At 48.3% G+C, this 19,699-nt stretch overlaps 1 protein-coding gene across 4 annotated transcripts in view; it reads right to left on the minus strand.

Annotated features, from left to right (window-relative positions):
- Positions 1–19,699, minus strand: part of LOC115312006 — a 56,557-nt gene that overhangs the window by 34,412 nt on the left and 2,446 nt on the right. The window contains exons 1-3 of one of the 4 annotated variants that reach the window (XM_042287526.1): positions 16,428–16,490; positions 13,897–13,986; positions 10,494–10,498 (exon numbers count right to left, since the gene is read on the minus strand). In XM_042287526.1, coding sequence (XP_042143460.1) covers positions 10,494–10,498; positions 13,897–13,947 — 56 coding nt within the window. In that variant the 5' untranslated portion in view covers positions 13,948–13,986; positions 16,428–16,490. Of the gene's footprint in view, positions 1–1,383; positions 1,943–6,090; positions 6,112–10,493; positions 10,499–13,896; positions 13,987–16,427; positions 16,491–19,699 lie in introns of those variants that run through there. The other 3 variants (XM_040217084.3, XM_040217086.3, XM_040217085.3) reach the window with 3 other exon arrangements.

Below are 19,699 nucleotides of genomic sequence, written 5' to 3' on the forward strand. Positions count from 1 at the left end.
TTTACAATGGGTATTATAAAATGGTTGAAAAGTGAATCACTTCATTGGGATAAATCCTCTTTCCCTTCCCCATTTTACACTAGGTGGCCTGTAAATATAATTTCCGTAAAATGCCAGCAAGAACCGGCATATCTGCTAACACATCTACCAATAAAAATGTGTCCCACAAGTTTAATGAACCTACCAAACTCAAGACTAATATCATAAACTGCAAAAACCACCCACAAATATTATGAAAGCCTACACTTGTGCATTTAAGGCGAAACTGCTCTTTAGCGACGTAGGAACCAGAGTTATGGTTGAAGTTCGCAGCTCTTTCGATTGAAACCTACACGGGAACTACCGTGACCACAGTATTTATTCCAACATATATAGACCCATGTTTTCTTGTCTCTCTCCTTCTCTGCTCAATTTTCATTTTTTAAATTAGCAATTAACGTTCAATTAGGACAAAGAAGATCGAGCTGTAGTAATTTTGAGCATAATTTGCGTGCCTATTGTGCTAAGCCAGGCGCAACCCCAGGTCAGCCGCTGTTCCTAGCGCTCCGGTGCCAAGAGGTGAAGCTCAATGCACGCACGCTGGTGACAAGCGGTGAAGGTTGACTCGAGCGGCGCAAAAGCCACGGTACTCTGCAGCCATAGAACGAAGGCATGTGGCAGACATGACAATCAAGTGACCTGATCAGGAGTACAAGACCCTGGTTCTGTTTCATCACGGTAGCCGCATTCTGTAATCCTACTATTTTGCAAAGTTTTCGGGGGACATTTAGTTCCTGACATCGACGACATCGTCTAGAAATTAAGACAATGTTGGCAATCAACCAGCCAGCGCATCAGCCGGCCAGAGCTGCTGATGCATCAACGACTCTGGCCGGTTGATTCGCAGAATCAAAGTGCGACATCATCAGTCGTCATCTCCTTGTACGTGTTCTTTCATCGGCTAAACCAATCAAGTGCAGCAAATGTCCCGTGACTTGCGCTTTTAGCACGTGTGTTTGTGGTTGTATGTGTTTGAGCCTTCGACTGTGCTCAGACCTAAGACGAAACAAACTATACGGTGAGTAGAGATGCTGCAAAATTCATATTTGTACAATTTTTCTTTCCTCCTACTTCTCTTTTTATTATTTTATTATTCATAGACCAATACGTAGTATTTAATTATTTCTTTGCTCAGAGCCCATCTTGGTGAGTGTGACGCAATTCTCAGCAAAAATGGCATTTTGACGCAAGATGTAGCAGACTTTCGTTCATGGTGTAATATAGCGCAAATGGCGCAGCACTTCCATCACTGTCAGTTGTACTATCAAAAAATAAAACATGTGTATGAAAATATTTTTTCCACAATGAATAATTTAAAACAAAAGGAAGTGAAAAGTCACTTACCCCCTGCCAAAGCCAGCATTCATGAAAGAGAAAAATAAAACATGAATTGTTAGACATTGGGGACACAGCCCAATTTTTAAGTTATCCCAGCATCCAACATTAAAAAAGGGATAGCTCTTCAGTACAGTCGACCCTCTTTAGTCGTAACTCTGGATGCAACAGAAGCAGACATCAGTGATGTGATTGGTCTAAACCATTTTGGAGCATCTTTTGAAGCAGCAAAAAGAACTTTTGGAGCAGAGGAATACACTTCCTCTTCATTTCTACCACTGTTCGCCTGTCCAACTAAAGACATAGTCCACATTGCCTTCCAACTCCTGTGCAACTTTTTATCAGCATCAATTGCACAGCAAATATGATTCCCTCAAACAGAGGACTGACTAGCAGTTCAGTTGCGAATGAGACACCAGGCACAGTAACAAGATGCTGACTGATGAAGGACATTATGAACCGCTGTGAATGCTGTTTCAGGTATGGAGTCATAAACCAAATAATATATTCCATGAAAATAATGTTAGAACAAAAAAATATTAAGAAATTGATGCTAGATAAAAGTTATAAAGGTGGTAAAAAACTGCAATTCTTAATTAAGATAAGAACAAAGCTTTTGTCATTGGATTAGGAACAACAATGACATTCTATATTTAGAATTTATAATAAAAAAATTGGCACCAGAACAATCAAACAGGCATGTGAACTCACTAAAGTTATTCGGAAGCTTCCACCTATGGCCCCAGCTAATTTAGTTTTAATTTACTCTATTCACTGTGTCATTGCACAGATGGAACCTATATAGAGATGATGACTAGAGAGAGGAAATAAAAAATAAACGTAGAGAACAGTTCATGTACACCTTTTTTACAATACCCAAATATCCTTGCTAAATTACAAATTTAAAACAGATCTAAATATTGTTGTCTACCATATATACTAGCTGTTGTTTTATTAAGAAAAGTTAAATGAAAGGTAGAGTTGTTAAATCAACCTTCACTGAGAGCTCTTTTTTGCTATCCTTCTTTTATATGAGACACTTATTTGATGTGTGCAACCTTCCGTTCTGGAGGAGAGCTTTCCCTTTAGCACATGGGTGTGCCGTGACAAAGCAAGATAAGCAAATTTGCCATGCCTCCTCTGGTTCTTGCTTCACCACAGTGCGACAGAGCGCAGTGAGAAGCGCACTCAACGAGGCCAAATGACTTGCCAGAACAGACAGCGGACATGAGAAACATTGCAAGACAGCGTGACAGAGATGAAAGTGAGTAGTATGTTATTTGAGGCAATATTCAAAGGTTCTGAAGATTCGCACAAGGCTACCGTAACGATCCAGCTGTGTAGAAGGGACTGAGCCATTATATTTTCAGTAGCAGGGTGTGTTTAGATAAGGACGGTCATGGGGTGTTTTCAAATAAATTTTCACATGAGTTAGAAAAACATTTCCATACAACGTAATAGACGTTACGTTTACAAAAACACTTCAGTGTTTTCGTAAAACAATATTGTGTCCGAGAGGAGGCGGAACTGTGATTTTCCCAATTGCGAGCAGACGCGACTTTGAGGGGCACAGGAATAAAAAAATAAAATTTTTTACAATGTAAGTATTTTTATGTATAAAGCGTGACAACTAGTCTACTTGAAGCAGTTAGATTTGGTTTATTTAAGTTTATATTTCAAGTAAAATAAAATGACAAATTACAGAGAAGATGCAAGCGAGCTGGTGAACTTTCAACATTGTAAAACCCGAGACGTAGGACGAAAGGAGAAGAAAAAAGGGGACAACACAGACACAGGTCTGTGTTGTCCCTTTTTTTTCTTCTCCTTTTGTCCTACGTCTCGGGTTTTACAATGTTGAAAATGACAAACTTGGCCTCTTGCACAACTCTTTCAAATTTATAGGCATTTTTCGGCGAATTTTTAACCTACTTCAGAAACAAGTTGAAAGGCTGAAATGTTTTGTACAAATTATTTCATTCTTTGTTCACATTTAGCACAAAAGTTAGTGGTTAACTATTATAAATGCTTTTTGCATTGTGCCCTGGAAGTTTTAGAAATATTGAAAAAGTAAAAATTATGCAATTTTTGTTCAGCAACTAAAACAATAATCATCCTCGATTCCCTTCAAATTTCCCTCAATGAATCTTTGGAAATGGATAATTCAGAATCTGCAAAAAATATGTTGCATTATATCGTTTTAAATTAGAATAATAAGCATTTATCAATGCCTGTGTTGCAGTCAATTACTGTTGGAGGCTTTCCCGTTTTTTATGCGAAGATGTTTTTGGATTTATTTATGCGGCGCGCAAGTTTGTCTGCTCCTTGCACACCCTGGGTGTTTGTTTAGCCCCCCAAATGCACCCATGTGCGTTTGTTTCTCCCGACCTCAACCAATCACAGCATGAGCTTGGCTGCTTCGTCATTGCACTTTCTGCGTATGCTTTATCTATGTTGCCATTTTATTGGCCTTTGCGGTCCGATGTGCCAAAGACGCATTTTAGAACACTTGCTCGCTGTATACTATAAACTGGGCAATGACATGTAAAATATCAAGCGAATTAAGAATGTTGACCATTTACCCACTGTTCAATCCCATTTGAAGTCACCCAACACCATGCTGTTGGGAGATTTCAGCCTTCAGTTGCGTGGTGTAAACCTCAACCGGTGTGCAGTTGCGTTACAAACGCCAGAGACATCACTTGTGCGAAGGTGGAAAGCCGGTCCAATGAAGCTGCCTATAGTCGGTGACAGGCCAAGAACGAAGTGGAAGCTCCTTCCACCCCTTTCCACTTCAGCGGAGCGAACAGTAGAGAGGAGGTTGCCTTTTGTCCAGTGTTTGCTCTGCTAAAGTGGAAAGAGGTGGGAGGAGCTTCCACTTCTTTCTTGACCTGTCACCGACTATAGCTTTCCACTTCTTTGTCTTTATATCTTTTCTTTTTTTTTTAGACGCAACCTGCTACTGTTCTGCCCCCGCCCCGCCTACCACCAGTTGGGGCATAAGATTCCCAACGTCTCCTTTTCATGTACTCCGTTTTACCTTACGATGGACCACAGACAACGCTACAAATCACACAAGTCAATCCAATGTTGCACGGACGTCATGTAACCTTGGAGAAGGGCACAGTGACGCGCTGTTACATCATACGCTACATTGGTTGAGATAGCTCGTAACGTCCGGTACAACCCTTCATAATTAGAAACGTAGTATAGTGATGTCTAGATAAAGGAATTGAATCTTTGTCAACAGGCTACCCTCATTAAATACTACCCAGGAAGAGTAGTGCAGTGCAGCACAATCAACCAAGCACAACACCCTAAGGACAGGATGTGCTGCAAAATTCAGTTTTCAAAAACCATATCAACATCACTTAAAAAAAAAAACAAAAAAACTAACAGATTTTTTTTGTACAATGTTTCATGGTGTCTGGGAGATAATACAGCCAACTACGGCCACCGTGGATGCAGTGCTCAAGTACCACTAGTCGTTGAGACAAAAATCCTCCAACCGTAATTGTCCGCAGCATAGACCTGGCAAAACGCATATTTTTCTAAATTAAGAAAATATAATGCAACATGTTTTTGAGGATTCTGAAGTATCCATTTCCAAGAGCTCCTCGAAAAAAATTCGGAAAAAATCGAGGATTATTTTTTTTAATTGTCACACAAAAGTTGCACAATTTTTACTTTTTCAATATTTCTAAAACTTCTGGGAGCAATGCAACACTCACTCACAATAGTTGAGCCCTCAATGTTTTTTTATTAAAAGTGAACAAAGCATGAAATACTCTGTACAAAACGTTTCAGCCCAAAAACTTAATTGCAAGATGTGCTAAAAAATCACAAAAAATCCCTAAATATGAAAGGGTTGCACAAGAGGCCAAGTTTGTCCTTTTACTTCACTCGAAATATAAACTTAAACAAACTTAATCTAACTACTTCATGTAGACCAGTTGGCATGATCTAAAAAAAAAAAAAAAAAAAAAATGTTTATGTTGCAAAACTTTTTTTTTTTATTATTATTAATCTTGTGGCCCTCAAAGTTGTGTTTACGTGCAACTGGAAAAATTGTAGTTCCACTTCCCCTCAGATGCAATCCTTTTAACAAAAACAATTAAGTTATTATTATTATTTTTTTTTTGCAGAAGCAAGGTTTATTTTATAGTACGAACATGTTTTGCTACCTCCTATAAAATTAATTGAAAACGAAAAAAAAAAAAAGGCATGCCACCCGTATGACCGTCCTTATCTCACACCTGGCAATAAAGTGAAATTACGTTCTGGCGCAATGGCGGCGCAAATTCATCACATTTTGGCGAAATGTAGCCAGCTGTAGCAGGGTAAGCACTTTGGTGCAAATGGTGCAACAACCCATCACTGACACTTTCACTCACTCACGCGGTTATCGCGCGAGCGTACGTACGCACGCACGGACGATAGCGCATCGCGGGTCACTCCCAAAATGTTGTTTCTAAACTCCCTCCAAAGTCAACCATAGCAAAAGCTTTTGGCTCTTAGTGAGACGATCGTATTAACAAACAAGTCTGAATTTGTAACACAAAGCCTGTCAGTTCGTTACGTAACCTTTTGCGCGCGATTGTTCACGCCTGGGCCTTTGTCGGCGCGTAATTTAGGCCCGCTTTTTCCCGCACCGACAAATGACGTGCTCCTCATAAAAACAAATAAACCAAAAGTCCCGCCATAGCCGTCCGCTCTTACGTGCTAATCCGGCGAAGGGGGCGGCAGGCACGTGATGCCAGTCAGCAACAGATGGGCGCAGGGCGAAATGGAAGTGACGAGCGTGAAGCAGATATCCCAGGTTGACGAGAAGATGCGTGATGTCCGGAACACAAATCGTCAGATAAGAAAAAAAGGGGGGGGGGGGGGGGGGGGGGAGGAGAGAGAGAACAAAGTCAAACACGTCAGATGTGCATTTTCAGAATGAAAGCGACACTCCAAGCGCAACGAAACGCAAGGCAAATTTGTGTCCAGCTGACGTTACGGATTTTGTCGTTATTGCTTTCTGTATTTTTCTCCCCCCTAGACAGCCTACAAAAGGTCGTCCAGTATATTTTATTTTCCCCAGACAAGAAAACCGACGATGATCCAGAGAGCAGAGCGATCTTGCGCTGGCAGATCATATATCACGCTGGTTTGCGCGCACACGCACGCGCTCACCGTTCTTAATCTCAAGAGGTTTGGAACAACCGTTGCAAAGACGGTTTCCCAGTGACGAAATAGCACCCGACTACGGAACCAGTACGCACGTAAAATAAGATCGTACAGCATTATGGAGGATCACTTCGGTCTCATCAGTCGAAACTACCAATAGCTGAGCCCTTAGCAATCAAATCGAAATCGTCGCATGAGGAACACGCAGTGCTCTTAGAAACACAGGAAACTATAAAAAAAAAAAGTAATTACTGGATGAACACGTATGTCATAAAATATACTTCACCTGAAAAAAAAAAGGACATATTTCAGTCGCGAGACTCATTTTGAGTATCGCGACTTGCTTCTATTTCGGGACGATCTAACACGCTTCAAAATAGCCCCTCACTTAAAAAAGGTATCACAACGTACATGTAAAAACTAAAAAAAAAGAAAAAGAAAAAAAAGAATTGTTGTTTAATGTTTTTACAAGCAATTAAAAAAAAATTTTTATTTCGGGTTAGCTTTTTGAAATATCAAAATAAACCCTAACTCAAAATGTGTCTTGCGACGTATATATTTCACGTATATAAATAGTCGTCTTTCTTTGGCCTCCAGGATTACGAATATCAAAATTATATTTCAGATTGATGCACAAAGTAGCCACAACAGCGCTTCCCAGACAGCGCCGAAGTCCCTCTTCCCGTTGGTTTTTCGATTTTTCTCGTGTCTATTCATACGTTCTGGTCAAATGCTTGTGATGTTCGAATTCACAGGAAAAAACTAAGCGGAGAATTCGTCTCTAACCCGTTTTTTTTTTTCCAAAGCTCCCCTTAACAATTTTGTTTATTTATTCTTCAGTCTTTTTCTAAGGACATATCCCATTCGGTACCGTAACAAGTACATCACGAGGTGGTTAAAATGCAAAGCCGGACTAACTGCACACATAGTCGCAAGCGACGTGTCACCGATAGTATTCGCGAGGAGGAAGGGGGGATTTTCGGTCTTGTTCCTCGAGAGAGCAGGCGCGTCACTGCACGGACAGTGTTACCAAGGCACTAGCGGTTCGATCGGCCGGCAAAAAAACGTACGAGCCCCCAATCGGCAGCACCGACTCCGAGCCGTACGAGCCTCAAAGTTCCCCGAAGGGCTCCTCCGTGGTGCTAAAGAATCGCCGCGGCGGCGTCCAACCCGGCGCAGGCTGACAGCCACACGCGGGCAGCTGCCGCGCAACGAGCTCGAACGGACAGGGCGCGATTCGACAAAGGAGAAGACAAACAAAACAAAGCGATCCGTGGGGGGAGGTTTCCAATGGGGGACAGGGTCCTTCTTTTCCGACAACGCACAAACGAATCAAAGCAAATCGAGAGAAGGGAGTTGCTCTCCCGCAGCACGCGTTGTCACGACCGGCGTGACGCAGCTCATTTAGACGAACACGAGCTGCGGCTCGACCGCTGCGGTCTCCGGCAGGCAGGTGCGTGCATGTGCCGGCGGCGTGCCCGTCTCGACGCCCGCGTTGGCCGCCGAATGCGGCGACGACCGCGCTACGATTTCGTGTTCGAAGCGAGACCCAGTTCCACGGCCGCTATTTCCAGCCATCTCGAGAGACGACAACGCGGTCACAGCCAGGAAACCCGGGAAGAGTATACGCGCGCGGCTCAACTCTCGGAACGGGCAGACGCATTGTTCTCGGAGACGAATTAGACACGCGCGGGGAGCTGCCGAGACTAGCGACAAAACGGATTTGTCTCTCCGTGTCAGCCGCGATGTCGCCCTAAATGGACAAACGTATACACCGTGAGAGAACACAAAGTGCAACCTCGGCGCTACCCGAAGGCCGCCTGGCGGATGTCCCATCGAAGCGCGCGTGGTTTCAGATCGCCGAGGTGGAGTAGTCGACTCGTGTCGAGGGCAGCGTCCGATCTACCCATAGAGATCATACATACTAACTCTAGAGGAAAAGGTCCGCCATTTTCCCATGCATTCTGGCTGCCGCAAGCGGCGGAGCTTGCAGGCAGACCTTCGGGGTCCCACACATGGTTACCCACCTGCCTACGATTTCACGAATATAATTATATCATCAGAGCGGGAGGCACTCACTTGATCGAATGACGTTTTAGCGAACGCCCACGTTTCACCGAATGACACTCTAGCGAATAGTAGGACGCCGCGAAGCAGCGTTTTCGGGTGGGCCAAATGGGTTCACATTTTTGTAATGAGCCGCCGCAGACTGTCGCCGCGAAGCGGCGTAAAGCGCAGCGCGGCGGATGGGTTAACGCGCGCCCCCGTTATTCGCTAAAACGTCGATTCGCTCAAATGTCGCTGTTCGCTAAAATGTCATTCCAGGGGTGGAACTCACAAAAAGTACTTGGGAGCAGCCACGGGAGCAGCTGAAGCAGCTGTTTTGGAGCAGGTTGGGAGCAGCTAAAACTACGTTCTGGAGCAGGCTAGGAGCAGCTCAGATCAGTTTTCATTAAACTTCAGCTTGTCTCTTAGACACGTACGGGAGCAGTTTCAATCGTGCTTAGCAGCACAGATGAACCTGAGTGGTTAGGGACCTAGGTAGATGGGATAACAGTGTAACAGATGCGAAAACTTGAAACTTTGTGAGCCTTAATAAGAATCAAAAAGCAAGTATACTATGTTGCTAAAGATAGCGTCTTTGATATTTTCTGAGTGGCTTTCAGCTGCTCAAAATGCAAACCAGCACTGCTTATCGCACAACCCACACGTGCTCGACATAGTTATTATATGTGCGAACCACGTGACGTGCGTAAGCAACGGACGTGCAGTTGCACGGAGGAACAGAGCAACGGATTTCGAGTTTATGCTATTGTGCAACTCAATATCGAAGCAGCAGACTACGATTAACGAAGTTATTGTATTTGAAGCGATAAGCGGGAGTAAGGTTAATGTACACCGAGTAGATATACTACTCGCGTAAGAGCTGCTGACCGGCAAGGTTTCGGATCGGACCGCGTTTTAGTTCTATCAAATCACGGTTTATCTTGCGAGAATGCGGTTCCAACTTCTAACGAAGAAGTAGGAACTAAAAGGAATAATTTGCTCATTTTTTCCAAATAGCTGACGTCAGGGTCCCGGATCCAGGGCCGCAGAACCTCAGGCAATCTGACGCTTAACGACTCGACCTCACCTCAGCCGACTTGCTTAAAGGCCGACCTACAAAGCCATTTTCCGTGGGAGAAGAGGTTTCCTCCTTGCCACCCAGAAAGGAGGAAACCCCTACTCCTTTCCACGGAGACAAGCTTCCGGACCCGCCCTTTTCGGGGGAGGAGGAGGAAGGAGTGCGAGAGGGGAGGGAGCGAAGGTCGTTGGGGAGCACTTTCCTACCCTGCGGAAAATGGTTTCGTAAGTCGGCCTTTAACTGCTTATGATTGAAGAATAACAATCCAGTCGCAGGTGGTGTAGCGCTTAGAATCCGACTTTTTTCGCGCGCTTCCGACTCGGGATATCCAGAGAGAATAAACGGAAGAAAGGATTGCAAAGCCGACCAGGATAAACACGCTCATTGTTTCCAATCGAGTCAATAAAACCCAAACCAAGGCAAAATAAAAGGATTTTTGCGCACGTTTTGTGATCTGGCGGAAAATGGCGCGAGGTATTGGCTGTGGCGCAGGTTCAGCAACATGGCGCAGGATGGCGCGGGTCCATATCACATGAGCGAATGACGTTTTAGCGAACAGCGACATTTGAGCGAATCGACGTTTTAGCGCAGTGGTTCTCAACCATCAATGTTTCGCGGACCCCTTGCGGATCAACGGAAATGATGGAGGACCCTGTTCGTGGCGAGGAGGAGGAAAATTTACTGGTTAAATATAATAATGATTTAAGACATATATATAACTAAGGGCTAGTGTGAAGTAGACCTCTGTTATTGACATACACACGAGAAAACTTGCCCGAAAACTGAAACATTTATTCTCGACCTCAAAAAGAGACAATTCTTATTGCCGTGCTGACTAACTACGCGGACCCCTAGAATGCCTTCGCGGACCCCAGAGGGTCCGCGGACCCCTATTTGAGAACCACTGTTTTAGCGAATAGCGGGTGCGCGCGTTAACCCAACTCCCCGCGCTGCGCTTACGCCGCTTCGCGGCGACAGTCTGCGGCGGCTCATTAGAAAAATGTGAACCGATTTAGCCCACCCGAAAACGCCGCTTCGCGGCGTCCGACTATTCGCTTAAGTGTCATTCGGTGAAACGTCGGCGTTCGCTAAAACGTCATTCGATCAAGCGAGTGCCTCCCGTAACGATTCGCTGCTGCAGCTGCTAACGGTTGCTTCCGACTCTAAATTACCGTCCGACTCCTCGAGGCGCGACGCGACGCTCTGATATGACACCGATTGCGTTCAAATGAAGTGACGAATTATATCTCGTTCCATTAGTATCTCAAGCGCTACGAGGTTACTGGGCAAGTTAACGGGAAACACTTCCGTTCCCAGAGTTTAGGCGCGAATACCACGCGTTTCACTACGCTTTAAATCACGTCAGAAATAAATCTGGAGCTATAGCTACTTGCCGCTGGGCAGCTTTCACTTAATGGGTGACCGCGGCAAATTTAATTGTCCGGACTCCGTTGAGGCTCGTTCACACAGTTGCGTTTGACTACGTTAAGGCCACTTGCGTCGAGCTGTTGCTATGGCGACCCTTACGACCAGCCAATGGAGAGGCGCTGTGAAGCACGACGCAACGCTGCGCAACGCAGTCGACTAAACTGTAAGTCAAAGCGAGAGCGAACATCAATTCTGCGTCAAACTCGGCAAATATAAAACAGAGACCTTGGAAATGATTCAGCAGGTTTGTGACAAAAAGCAGCAAATTTTGCAAAGTGCTTTAAGAAGCATTCAAGCTTCAGGAACGGCAGAACATCGCTGGACGACGAAGAGAGGTAGGGCGACCTTATCCGACCGCTCATTGACTTCAGTGACGTTCTGGCATTCTTGAGGCGCGAGTTGGCACTCCAAAACGCCTCGCACACCTCACTGAATTTTGACATAAGCCTTCGAAATCATATCAGAGGCCTCTGTTCTCGATTTGCCGAGTTTGACGCAATGACTGATGTTGGCTCTAGCTTTGGTTTGACGTCTATGGAGAGATCGCCACTGTGCTCGTGCATGTGATCAAACAAAGTCGTGTAGCGCAGCTCTAAACGTTCACAAAGCGACGCCCTTCGGTATATAACGAGACACAAAGGTCCCTCCCTTGGAATGCTTTGCGCGCATCACTGTGCTGCCCTCTCCTTTTACGCTACGAGACCAGTACCGGAACTTTTTGATCACACCTCGTATATACAAGTTTACAAGCTTGTCTGAGACTAGATCCAGATTGTCTTAGCCTTTTGCGACCATCGTTTAGACAACGAGCGACATCTGTCGTCAACGGTTCCCGAAATGCGGAGGTGACGACGCGGCACATGGCTCAACTTCTACGCGTGCAGATGTAAGGAGAACTTTCCCGCTCAAGAGAGAAACAGCCCGGGCTGCGTCCGCGCCGCGGTTTCGAAACCGAAGCAACAAACGAAACAAAAACGCAGAAGTGCCCCCCTCTCTGCCTCCCCGCTCTTTTGCACCGTGTCGAGGACTTTCAGCAATTCCGGAGCACCATTTCTTCCCTTGTCGACAACGATCGCGACATTTGTTCAAACAGAGCGATGTACTTTTGCAACGCACTCGAGAAGCAAAAAAAAAAAAAAAAAAGAAGCTTGTTCATTTTGGTGTGTTTTTTTTTTTTGTTTTTTTTTTTGCTGGCGGCGAGGGGCCGCTCGACCTGACACGAGTCGCGAATCGCATCAAGAGAAAGACAAAATAGTCGAGAGAGAGAGAAAATGAAGAGCGAGAGAAAGGGGAGCAAAGAAGCGACACGGTGAAGTAGCGCTACACAGGGGGGTTGGGAGGGGGACAGACTTGACGCCTGTCAATCAAACGTGATCGTCGACGTCACCGACAAACTCGATCAAACGTGTGAGCGTTGGGAGTCACGAAGAACGGGCGTGGATTCAGCGAACAAACAAGGAGACCGCCTTCGTTTAGAGGAAATATCGCTACCACTCCTCCTCCTCCCAGGGCTGTCGCGCTAACGCTGTTCACGACATGGCCGGCGCCACAGTGCGCCAGTCCGCCGGCGAAATTCAATGTGGGATGCGTCGTGAGGCTGCCGCGGGACCCGACGAGCGCACGAATGCGAAGGACCGTGAGCTTCGCGTTGGGATCGTATCCTGAAGGAGACAATACTACTCTAAGAAAAAGAAGGCACGACTTCGAACTCAACGCTTAGGAGTCGGAGTCCATACGCCATATCGCGTCAGGGAGCTGCGAAGGGCAGGAAGGCGAGTCTCCTCTTTACGTCTAAGCACACCTCCATCGGCCCCAGTATATACGCTCTGTCAAATAGGGATTTCACTACTTCGCGCCCAAGGTCTGGCTGCTCGCGTGGGGTGTTGACGACCCGAACCAGGGGTTCCCTCATGCTCGAAGCGAGCAGGCCGACCTCACGCGTCCCTGCAGCTCGCCGCGGTAGCCGGTGCGCGCACGCCGAACCCGAGCAGTATCTCCCGACGAAGACAAGACCTCCCTCTCCGGCGGCCGGGCCCGGGGCTCGGCAATCAAGCAGACCCGTCGGGCATTAATGAAGCCCCAGCGACTCCGCGAGGAGGCTGCCGCCGTGATGGACGGCGGAGGGGGGCGGGCTGCCGAGGCAGGCCGTGTTTGCGCAGGGACGTGTGCCAGCGCATGCAGATGCGCCCCGCCGGCGAGGCCCCCACAAATTAAGCGGGCCAGACAAAGCGCCCCCGCGCATTCGTTGCTGCCAAGCGCGTCTCGAGAGCGGGCCCAGACTCTTTGGCCCGCGTGCCTCCCGGCGGCCCTCCTACATATGGATGCCGCTGATTAAGACTCCGGCGACCAGCAGCCCTTCTTGGCGAAAGATAAACACCCGCCGCGGAGTAGACTTGCCGGACCCTTCGACAGCGTCCGAGGTTCGCGGAGGGCCGCTCCCATCTCCTCGCTTTCGCCCCGTCTTTCTTTTTTTCTCCTCCTATTTTTTGGGCCGTTTCAGTGCCTCTTTTCTTTCTTTTATTGGGCACCGAAGTTGCTTTACTTCCGCGCTTCAGACAGGAGAGCTTATCGGAAGTGCCATTCGGAGCCCTCGGGGGAGCTGTAGTTACGGCAATAATCGCTTCGGGTCCGCACAGCCCTTGCTCACGGCCGCGTGCGCACCCTGAGACTAACCCAATGTGGCATCCGCACGCGCGAGCGCGCTGTGCCGTGTGGGCCAACTCCAGAAATCCGCCCAAGCTACCCCGCCGCCGTGTAACGTGCAAGAAAAACAAAACAAAACAAAACAAAAAAAAACTCACCGATTTGACGTTGGGATTGAGTCGGTGCGTTCCGGCAATTAGCTTGACCATCTCCGAGCTCCCGTGCTTGGCAGCCCAGTGTAGCGCCGTCTACGAAAAGCGAGGAAAAACCAAACGGAAACGTCTCGAGACTGCACGACGAAGCACGGCAGTCTCACAATCAATTTGGCGCCCCGCCGAACCCCCCGGGGCACCACAATGGCAGCAACACTTCCACTCCCCCCCCCCCCCCCCCCCCCCCTCCCCCCTCGGACGACGCGTCCTGAACTACATCTCAGAAATCATCGAACACAGCCTTCCTTCACTCTCGCGCGAGCCTCGGTTCACCGCACCGTGTTCAAGGGCAGAGTCCACCACCCGTAGACGTGAAGGTACAAAAATGGCGAACTTACACGCGTAATAAAAGAAACTGGTTTGGTTTAACGAATCCGCGCGTCGGCTTCGAAAGACACTCTAAGTGACTTCCCACAGTACATCCTTCCTTGCCCAAACAATCACGGACGATAAAACCAACTCAAGCAACAACTACCGAACCCGCATCAGGGGCCACAAACCACTTTCCTACGGTCAGAGTCTCACAGTCGTTAGGTCACCGTCATCGGACGACGCCCGGCAAGCGACCTCGTACATACACCACCAGATCAAGCGCACGAGGTTTATTTTCGACGAAAAAAGCGCGACGCAACAGAACACGCTGTCCTTTAGAGGGGTCACGATCACGGACGATCCGTTCACGAACTAGTAAGCAGAGTCAACAACTGCGGGAACACGCGAACCGGCGTGTTGTCAGACCGCGCGATTCCGTTTTCCTCTTCTCGGGATGTCAGACGGGAGAGGAGCGGGCACTACCTGGAGAGTCACTACTAACGCCACCGCTGCACAAACCATCTCCCTCCCCTTCCTTTCCGTTAAACAAAAAAAAACACACACACACACAAAAAAAGGAGAGAACACACATTGTACGGGCACGCGCGAGCGAGCACACGCGAACGCACGCGACTAGAAATAGCAACAAAGTGTCCGCCCATTCTCTAAACTACACTGAAAATCTCCCGAATATAATGTGATATATTATACCCATAAAAGAGCAAACGAGTTACGATACATGCGTATACGCACACACTGTTTGTTCGTTATGGATCTCGAAGATAGGAAGGAACCCAGCATCGATGACAACGCGCGCGCGCACGCGCACACACACACAAAAAGAACAAAACACACACACACACACACACACACACACACACACACACACACACACACACACACACACAAAAAAAAAAAAAAGACTTCGAGAACTAAACAAGAGAAAAGCAAAACGCCGAGATAGAAGGGGGGGGGGGGGGGGGGGGGGACAACCAAACGCGCTGGCAACAGCTTTTCAAACTTTACCAAGTCCTTGCCGCCGAGCGTTCCGGCGAGTAGCCGTGTTTAATAACGTATATAATACGACGGACCCAGCGCCACCTCGAGGGGGAGGTTAGGGAGGGAGTTACAACGCAAACACAGCAGCTTGCAGCGTCCAAAACATACCCTCTCTCTCCGTGTTTCTCCTCTCGGCGAGGACTGGGCCAAAACTTCAGACAAGTCATATCGGGCCCCAAAGTAATCACAAGGCGACGCAAACAAGCGCGCTAGGTGTCGATATAATCTTACAAGCGGGGGAGGGGGCTTCTCGAAAATAAGAAAGAGGCAACAAAACAAAAACCTATCAGTCTTCTTTTCTTTAATTTGTTTTTAGGCCCGTTTCTCCCACCGCCTTACCCTCCGGCGTATTTCGAAAAGTTTATTTCTGACTTTAGTGCCCTCCTCCTCCCTTCGAGCGTTTCTTGACCCTATTCTGGCTTTACGATCAATTAGTTCGGAGGTCGTTACGACTGCCTTCATTTACTTGCTCCAGTTTGTCCAATGCCATCGCCTTTTCAGTCTAGAGTTAACAGCTCGAACCCGGCGTTTTGGCCCACAAAAGGAGGGGACAAACACGAAACATGCGTCTCAAATACTGTGTGTGGACGTGGTGTGTATAAAAGTGCATACGATGGAATAAAATCCTTAGCTGTGTTTGAGACGTCGCCTCCTTGTGGCCTCTTTTCTTCTCGTCCCTTTTCCGAAATACCCCAGTCTCGGGTTAAACAAAACTATGGTTAACTGTTTCTTGTTTTGATTGCCCCCCCCCCCCCCTCTCTCTTTCCCCCGACCCACCCACAGACTTACACAAACACACCCGAACCTCTTTTTTTTTCCTTTTAGCCAAGGAGTTGGGCATAAAATAGTGTTTTCGTTTTATTTATTTCTTTTTTTTTTTTTAGGAAAAACCAATGTCACGCGTGTGGTACGTCTGCAGACTAGTGGAAAACAAGTTTTTATAGTTGTCCTCCAGATGACACGAAACAAAATAATGCGTGTATAAGGGTAGACCGGGCAGCAGTCATCGAAAGGGACAAAGTTTGGTGCTATATATGACGGGGCTTGAGTTCTGCCAAATCTTGCCGTCTCATTATGAAATATCACAAAATTGCGACGTGCCTTACCTCATCAAGAAACCCACCCGCTTTCTTGTACGCCGATGACACAAAAGCAGCGCGCACAGCGTTTGATTTCCCCTCCGTGAAACTCGCCACCAGTAGTTACTAGAGTGTCGGCATCATAATAAAGACTTTCCGAACTCTCCCAGTACAGACGACTGCGGTCGGAGTGTACAGTGTTTTTTTTTTTTTATTTTTTTTACGTCATCTACTACGACGTAACAGACCCCTCCCTTCCTTACTTGGTGGAGGTTATGCATGAAGCAGAACTATTCAATTACGCTACCGCACCCCACAACTCATAAAAAAAAAAAAGGCAAAGCAATGCGACGAGGTTGAGGGTGGAGCGCGAAACCCGCAGATGGAAAAGACAGAGAAGCGGTGCATCCAGTCCAAAAGACGAGCTTCCGAACAACCGCGCTGGAACGTGACAGAGAGCGAAGGGAAGTAGTAATATATAATTTGCACAAACCAGCCCTCGCGGCCTCCGCTCATCCAATGGCAGCTGATTTAACCGCCTCGACTAGCCTCCTCGGCGAGAAGGCGAGCAAAAGAAAACACGGGCGGACAAAGTTGGATGTTACAACTTTCTTGTTGCTCCAGCTCCTGGAAAACATTGGCTCCGTCTACCCGCGCCTCGAGACACCCGGCGAAAAAGAGCGCAAAAACAGGGAAGCCCCGCAAAGAAGGCGGGCTTCATTAGAGCCATAACCATCAATAACCATAGCCAAGGCGCATTAACTGTACGGCATACTTTAACAGCGCGTAGCCCAGCCGTCGTCGTCGTGGCTGGCTGCTCTAACCCTAACAGAGCACTGGCTCGGACTGTAGCTCTTTAGCGGCGCCACCCCTCGCCCGACGCCAAACACCCGTTTTGTTACGCGCGAGTTTCGCCAAAGGAGTAATAAAGAAGGCGGGTTTTGACGCTGGCTGCCAAATCGCGTCCCAAAAGCAGCGTACACAAGCACGCGCGCTCTGTAAAGAACCGACCAAAACGCCGGCCAGAGGGAAAAACAACAAAACAACAAAAAAACAAAAACGCCAAGAGAGCCAGCCCCAGCCAGCCAAACCTCCCCCAAATTGGGAAACTGGCTTGCCCGATCTGGGAGACCCAAAAAAAGAAATCGCGCGAGACGCTGCAGTCCCTCCAGCGCGGAGCAGAAAGATGAGGAGCAGAGAGCAAATTCGGGAGTAGCGAAGAAAACGGAAGGCGGGATAAAAGAAGAGAGGGAACAGAAAAGGGAGGGAGAGAGAGAAGGAGAAAAAAGAGAGACACCAGCGACAGCTGGTCGAGTGTGAACGATTCGGGTCGACGTAGATATATAGATAGATGGATATCAAAACGGATATTTTTAACGCAGCGCCGACACGCCATTGAGAGCTCGAACCGCTGCGCGCTCCTGCGTGCGTCTGTGAAGAAAGGTGGAAGAGAGCGAGAGGATGCCAGGGAAAGGCCTCGAGCCAGAGTTTGGTGCCCGAACGGTCCCTTTTAATAATACCAAAGAACGGAGGACCCGTGTTCGGTGGGAGCGGCGAGGGAAGAAGGGATAGGGAAGAAAGATAGCCGGGGAAGTCCAAAAGGGTGCCGACAACGACGCAAGGGAGGCAAAGGCGCAGTCGGGATCCGTGTCGGCCGCGTTCCCAGATCACGTGCGCACAAACAACAGACCAACACAGGGTTCGCGCGCGGAGGGAAGAGAAGGCGATACCGTGGTTCTCTCATCAGAGTCCAGCCAGGCGAACAGACGCACGGCAGGCGACTGAGCGACGATGTTCGCGGAGGGCGCGCAATATTGGGAGCCCACCGGTAGAGGAGGCCGACCACGCTTGTTTCGGCAGTGGACGCGCGGGGAGGGCCCATCATAACCAGTGGTCGGATTGGCGCTCCCGCTAAGATTGCTCGGGGTGCAAAAATGAGCGAGGTCCAGCCGTCCGGAAGCTCGAGTGAAGGGGGGGGGGGGGGGGGGGGGGGATCCAGCGAGATGCTGCGTGCGCGTGTGAAACGAGCGAGGAGCTTGGTTGGCATGGCCCCCGACTGACCGGCCGGCCAGCGAGCGACCGAGCCCCCCGTATGTACGCAAATAAAGATACAGGACCACACGCGCACACGGCCAACACAGCCCGCGCTAATCTGCGGACCGGAAAAACGAGCGCCAACGCGAGCACCCGGGAAAGTCAAATGATGGAGACGCGGGAACGTTTGGCGGTGTACCTATTCAAGGGGCACCCTACCAGCTTTCCGGACTCGGGACCAGAGGTCAGCATTTTAGGTCGCCCTCCCTCACCCTCACCTCAGCCCCTCACTCACAGCTACACTCACCCTCACAGTCACACACCTTCAGCCTTTCACTCACCCTCACCGAATATCAAGACCCTCGGGGCCCTAACACCCCTCACGGTCCTCACTCACCGTCACACTCATGAATTTTCGGGGTTCAGAAACTCAATCACCCTCACCTCACCTGTGAAGATGAGGGTGAGTGAGGGCTTTCATGAGTGAGGTTTGCCGAGGTATGGCCTCGAGAGGTCACAATACCCGCGCGACCCCTCACAAATTCTCTACGCCATCAAGCAAAATCCAACCTCACAAAGAACTTATCGTCTCGCACAAGCCCCACACGCAAACACTTCATTTGAGCTCAGATCCCTCACGAACTGCTGACCCTTACTCCCCTCACCACCCTCATGCCCTTTCCGCACTCACTAGCCTCACACCCCTCACGCACTCATGCCCCTCACCGCCTTCACGCACTCATAACCCTCATGCCCTCACAGTCCTCCCTGCCCTCACGCACACACCACCCTCATACCCCTCATGCAGTCACGGGCCACGGCCCTCACACCCCTCACGCACTCACCGCCCTCATATCCCTCACGGCCCTCACAACCCTCAAGCACTCACCGCCCTCACGGTCATCACATTCCTCACTCACCCTCACGCTCATGAATTTTCGGGGTTCAGAAACTCACTCACCCTCATCTCACCTGTGAAGATGAGGGTGAGTGAGGGCCCTCGTGAGTGAGGTTTGCCGAGATATGTTCGGGACACTTAAAAAGCGCGAGAGGAAAGTTGGTGCATTTCCTTTGAAATCGCAAAAATGCTAAAAACACGAGAAAAAAATTAAGTAAAGCGATTTGCGCAGATAACAAAACGAGCGGACAAAGGAAAATCGAACTTTTCTATTTTGACGATGCGCATCCAAGGCTCTTCGTGCGAAAACCACTCTCCAACCCTCCGCGTAAGATCGGCCACTATATCGAATTAAGTAAACTGGGTC

This window comes from Ixodes scapularis, unplaced genomic scaffold (genome assembly GCF_016920785.2).
Source record: "Ixodes scapularis isolate PalLabHiFi unplaced genomic scaffold, ASM1692078v2 PGA_scaffold9__187_contigs__length_104089568, whole genome shotgun sequence".
Taxonomy (NCBI): Eukaryota; Metazoa; Arthropoda; class Arachnida; order Ixodida; family Ixodidae; genus Ixodes; species Ixodes scapularis.